Genomic DNA, 6655 nt, shown 5'->3' on the forward strand with positions numbered 1-6655 from the left:
ATGGCATCATGAGGTAGGAAAATTATGTGGATATATTGAAGCAACATCTCAAGACATCAGTCAGGAAGGTTGGTCGCAAATGGGTCTTCCAAATGGACAATGACCCCAAGCATACTTCCAAAGTTGTGGTAAAATGGCTTAAGGACAACAAAGTCACGGTATTGAAGTGGCCATCACAAAGCCCTGACCTCAATCCCATAGAGAATGTGTGAGCAGAACTGAAAACGTGTGTGCAACAAGGAGGCCTTCAAACCACCTCAGTTACACCAGCTCTGTCAGGAGGAATGGGCCAAAATTCACCCAACTTATTGTGGGAAGCTTATGGAAGGATACCCGAAACGTTTGACCCAAGTTTAACAATTTAAAAGGTACCAAATACTAATTGAGTGTATGTAAACTTCTGACCCACTGGGAATGTGATGAAAGAAATATATGCTGAAATAAATCGTTGTCTTTACTATTTTTCTGACATTTCACATTCTTAAAATAAAGTGGTGATCCTAACTGACCTAAGACAGGGAATTTTTACTAGGATTAAATGTCAGGAATTGTGAAAAACTAAGTTTCAATGTATTTGGCTAAGGTGTATGTAAACTTCTGACTTCAACTGTATGTTTGCTAACTTATTAGCCACATTATGACTGACTTGTGATCATTGCCCTTCTTGTTATACTCACAGAGATCATTCAAACAGTTTTAGAAACTTCAGAGTGTTTTTTATCCAATACTACTAATAATATGCATATATTAGCATCTGGGACAGAGTAGCAGGCAGTTTACTCTGGGCATGCATTTCATGCAAAAGTGAAAATATTGCCACCTATCCCAAACAGGTTAAGAAGTACGTGGGTGTACCTGCTCGTAAGACCCTGGATGGTACTTTCTACAGAAATTATGATTGAGCCTACAAAGACGCATGGCACAAACTCAACCATAGATATGCCCAGCCATTTGTCATACAGAGGGCATTTAGCGAAAGGCTAAATTCAACCTAAGGATGCTGTAGACTCAGAGACTTTTCAGAATCGTTTAATGCCTGTCAAGATGCTATATCTCGTGTTATAGGTCTTCAGATATTAAATGGCTGTGAAGAGAATCAGAAGCTAGTTCAAAAACTGCCTGACTGGGCAGCTTCTCGCTGGAACAAACAAGTTACCTAGTTTCCAGGACTTTGCTACTTTTGTGACAATGGAAGCAGAGATTGCCTGCAATCCGATAACTTCTTTCTATGCTCTCCATTCATCTGAATGTACCACTGAGAAAAGATAGCTAGTGTTCTCAGCACTCAAACAATCACAGATAGTGAGAATCAAAAGTCAGCCAAAGGAAGTGCAAGCCTTCGTGTATGTTTTGCCAGGACAACAAGCGTCAGCTCCATGGCTGTTCTAAATTCATGACTAAGTCTCTGGGGGAGAGACTGAAAAGACCAAAGTGAATGCTGTGGTGGCTTAAATTTACAACACCAGTCTAGACATGCTGACACGATGACTGTAGTGGCTTAAATTTACAATACCAGTCTAGACATACTGACATGATGACTGTGGTGGTTTAAATTTACAATACCAGTCTAGACATACTGACATGATGACTGTGGTGGTTTACATTTTCAACACCAGTCTAGACATACTGACATGATGACTGTGGTGGTTTACATTTTCAACACCAGTCTAGACATACTGACATGATGACTGTGGTGGTTTACATTTTCAACACCAGTCTAGACATACTGACACGATGACTGTAGTGGCTTAAATTTACAATACCAGTCTAGACATACTGACATGATGACTGTGGTGGTTTACATTTTCAACACCAGTCTAGACATACTGACATGATGACTGTGGTGGTTTACATTTTCAACACCAGTCTAGATATGCTGACATGATGACTGTGGTGGTTTACATTTTCAACACCAGTCTAGATATGCTGACATGATGACTGTGGTGGTTTACATTTTCAACACCAGTCTAGACATGCTGACATGATGACTGTGGTGGTTTACATTTTCAACACCAGTCTAGACATACTGACATGATGACTGTGGTGGTTTACATTTTCAACACCAGTCTAGACATGCTGACATGATGACTGTGGTGGTTTACATTTTCAACACCAGTCTAGACATGCTGACATGATGACTGTGGTGGTTTACATTTTCAACACCAGTCTAGACATACTGACATGATGACTGTGGTGGTTTACATTTTCAACACCAGTCTAGACATACTGACATGATGACTGTGGTGGTTTACATTTTCAACACCAGTCTAGACATACTGACATGATGACTGTGGTGGTTTACATTTTCAACACCAGTCTAGACATACTGACATGAAGACTGTGGTGGTTTACATTTTCAACACCAGTCTAGACATACTGACATGATGACTGTGGTGGTTTACATTTTCAACACCAGTCTAGACATACTGACATGAAGACTGTGGTGGTTTACATTTTCAACACCAGTCTAGACATGCTGACATGATGACTGTGGTGGTTTACATTTTCAACACCAGTCTAGACATACTGACATGATGACTGTGGTGGTTTACATTTTCAACACCAGTCTAGACATGCTGACATGATGACTGGTGGTTTACATTTTCAACACCAGTCTAGACATACTGACATGATGACTGTGGTGGTTTACATTTTCAACACCAGTCTAGACATACTGACATGATGACTGTGGTGGTTTACATTTTCAACACCAGTCTAGACATACTGACATGAAGACTGTGGTGGTTTACATTTTCAACACCAGTCTAGACATGCTGACATGATGACTGTGGTGGTTTACATTTTCAACACCAGTCTAGACATACTGACATGATGACTGTGGTGGTTTACATTTTCAACACCAGTCTAGACATGCTGAGATGATGACTGTGGTGGTTTACATTTTCAACACCAGTCTAGACATGCTGACATGATGACTGTGGTGGTTTACATTTTCAACACCAGTCTAGACATACTGACATGATGACTGTGGTGGTTTACATTTTCAACACCAGTCTAGACATACTGACATGATGACTGTGGTGGTTTACATTTTCAACACCAGTCTAGACATACTGACATGAAGACTGTGGTGGTTTACATTTTCAACACCAGTCTAGACATGCTGACATGATGACTGTGGTGGTTTACATTTTCAACACCAGTCTAGACATACTGACATGATGACTGTGGTGGTTTACATTTTCAACACCAGTCTAGACATACTGACATGATGACTGTGGTGGTTTACATTTTCAACACCAGTCTAGATATACTGACATGATGACTGTGGTGGTTTACATTTTCAACACCAGTCTAGACATACTGACATGATGACTGTGGTGGTTTACATTTTCAACACCAGTCTAGACATACTGACATGATGACTGTGGTGGTTTACATTTTCAACACCAGTCTAGACATGCTGACATGATGACTGTTTGTTTTGCCATAAAACGTTACACCTAAATGAGAGGGAAAGACATTAAGTACATTTTAACAGAATTTATGTAGTAAATAATCACTTCAGACATTTTTTTCTTTATTTTTAATTATTAGATGAATTGTTAATCCATCACCAATTGACTTAAAACACATAAATCCCATTATGATTTTTCATATTTCATACACTCAAAAATCAAATGTATCAATCATTTGAAATTAGGTTTTAGATTTGTTTTAGAATATTGACAAAATAATACTAGACAATTTCATTTTCAGCATGTTTCATGCTGCTCCATACTTTTTAGACCGGTATTTCATCACTAACGAAGTAAGCTTTCTTTCAGCAAACATATACTGTATGTGACAGCAAACAAATGTATGTGACAGAAAACAAATGTATAGGACAATGTACTAAACAACCTGTATTATGTACCAGTATTGTTTACCATTTGCATATGATCCACACCGAATTGTGAGTAAGAAATACAGTACAACTTATTCTGTTTGGACCAGCAGGTCTCCCGGTTTATTTACCTTTGCTCTTCACTGTCTGGGTTTTCTCTGTTTTCTTCTTATCTGCATGGGACATTTTCTCTGTTTTCTTTTTATCTAGTTGAGGTATGTTTCCCACTCTTTTTGAGTCTGGTTTAGCGCTGTTCTCTATCTTTGTGTTCCCTAAATGGGGCATTGTCTTCTTGGACCTTTGTTTGAGTAGCACTCTGACAAAGGAGAACAGAGCCCCTACAGAGCCCAGTGGGATGGTCAGTAGTAAGACCACCACATCCAGGCTGTAGTATGAGTACCAGGGCATGCTGTAGGCCTCAGTACGGAGGTGGGATGCTCCTTTGTTCCTGATCACATACTCAACCCAGAAGACTGCACGATCCAGTGGATGCAGAGGCTGGTCTCTGTGTAGGCTGGACAGTCTCTTCATGCTGCGCTGGTAAGAAGGGTTCTTCAGGATGTCCTGCAACGCCTCCAGGAACTCCCATTCCGTGAGTGTGGCTGCATCCAGCACCTGGGCCGCTCCCTTGGCTTGCAGACGCACCAGGTTGTCCTGCTGGTCAAACAGCAGAGGCAGGCCCAGCACAGGGACACCATGGTAGATGGCCTCATAGATACCGTTGGTGCCTCCGTGGGCCACGAAGGCTCGGGTCTTTGGGTGGCCCAGGAGGTCGTTCTGGGGAAGCCAGTCCAGCAGAAGGGTGTTGTTCCCTAGAGAGGATGGTCTTTTCCCCATTAACCTCCATACAACCTTCTGTGGCAGTTGGGCAAAGGCGGCAGCAACAGCCTCAGTCACCTCCTTAGGCAGAGCAGAGATTAGGGTGCCCAGGGACATCACCACCACCCCCTGCTCCCCAGAGCTCTGCATGAAGGCCTCCAGCTCCCCAGGCAGTGGCTTGGCCGGTCGACACTGGAACCCCCCTATGTAGACCACATTAGGCATAGTGGGCCGCGGGAACTCAAATACAAAGTCCACCCTCATCAGCCACATGTCAGCTGACTGCTGCAAGGATAGCAGGTTAGTCCCTAGGGGGAAATGCTGATCCAGTATGTCACTGTAAATGGGTAGCACCAACAGGCGCTCCTGGAGGAGGTTGATGATGTAATGTATGAGATTTTGTGTCCTCTGGAGGAGACCCATGTTGTCAGTGAGCCCAGAGCCTGGTACAGGCACATACGAGATAGGAGAGGGGGCTATGGAGAAATGGCCCTCTCCAAAGCTCATCCAGCGCACATTGTAGACCATGGTCAGGTTGAGGTAATGTGCTATGATGATACCAGCAGGCATGCCGGGGTCCGTGAGCATGAGATCAAAGCGCGAGTCCTTGAGCTGTGTCATCAGGGCCCAGTCCTCCAGCATAATGGAGAGCATGGTGCGGGTGGAGCTGTGGGCAGCTCTCAGAATGGACACCAGCTCTCTGATCTGGACCAGGCTGCCCATCACCAGGCCTTTCCTGCGTCCCTCCAGGACATTACGCACCGCCTGCTCAAAAAAGCTCAGGTCGAACGTTGTAACCCCCAGCTTTACCGTGACTGAGGTGTAGTGTGGTGAACGCTCCCTGACGAACCAGCTGTCAGCCTGTCGTATCACAGTCATCTGGTGACTACGCCCATGGAGCTCCTTCACCAACACCTCCATGTTGACCCAGTGGCTGCCATCTATAGGGAACACCAGGATCCTGCTGCCATGGCAACCAAGGGGCAGTGTGAGGAGGAGGAGCATCAATGGGAGGAGGAGCCAGACAAAGGTGGGCAGAACCAGAGATCTCTGCACACGCTCAGACATTTCTCTCACCTTCACAGAAACAAGATCATTGTCATGGGAAACGGAAATGTCAAAAATCTATACAAAATGGTATCCATTTTTACAATAGCAACACAAAAACAAAAATGAATATAAGAAATAATGTAATGCATAGAGTTTATATTCATGTACAGTACAATTACTGTAAACTTGGAATTATATATTTTCCACAAATGAGAATTTACTATATTTTGAATTTTGTGATGATTCAATTTTTATTCCTGTTCTGTGTGATACTGTCTGATTGAGGCCGGTGATTAATAAGTATTCGCCACTACGAGCTCAGAGGAGACATTTTATTTTTAATCTCAATGATGTTAATGTCTGACATTAATTTTACTCTGCGTATCAAGACCTCTTTAAAATGAGAAAGAGTATTAATCCAACAGGGATTAAAGTAGAGGCTTGATAATATAAGAGTATCCAATTTGAATAGTCTATCAAAATGTATATTATTGGACTCCTTAAAGATAAATAGCAATGTGCCAGTAAGTATTAGGTTATGAGTTGACTAGCAAGAAGAATGTCGTTAAGAGTGATTTTGGGGGCTGAGCAGGCCTACAAGCTAAAAAGCTGAGCCATCGAGAATACACTGAATAATATATTTGATTAGCAGAGTATAAAATCTGTGCTTTCGTACCTTGATGAAGGGTGATGCACGGTATTATGGTCGTGCAACCTCCCTCTCTCTCCTGATATCTCCTCTTGTAGCCGAGGTCCTCTGGTCAATATGCCCCTTCAGTCCAAACTGAAGCTAGAACGATAAAGAAGTAGTGTCCACATAAGCACAAACTCACATAATGGAGATCAGGAGGAAATACACTAACATGTCAGAAAGTAATCCTAGTGTGCTCCACAGCTCTGGTGGGAGAGCAAATAGAGGAGAGGGAGTTTGAGTTTGCA

General features: G+C 42.6%; 1 protein-coding gene across 1 annotated transcript; it reads right to left on the minus strand.

The window, feature by feature from the left end:
• Window positions 1-3952: 3952 nt before the first annotated feature.
• On the minus strand, window positions 3953-5737 carry ugt5g2 (UDP glucuronosyltransferase 5 family, polypeptide G2). The gene has a single exon (XM_071363273.1). It carries the CDS (start codon window positions 5732-5734, stop codon window positions 3971-3973), a length of 1764 nt encoding a protein of 587 aa, XP_071219374.1. The 5' UTR covers window positions 5735-5737; the 3' UTR covers window positions 3953-3970.
• Between the last annotated feature and the right edge of the window lie 918 nt (window positions 5738-6655).

The sequence above is a fragment of the Salvelinus alpinus genome, chromosome 24 (genome assembly GCF_045679555.1).
Source record: "Salvelinus alpinus chromosome 24, SLU_Salpinus.1, whole genome shotgun sequence".
NCBI lineage: Eukaryota > Metazoa > Chordata > Actinopteri > Salmoniformes > Salmonidae > Salvelinus > Salvelinus alpinus.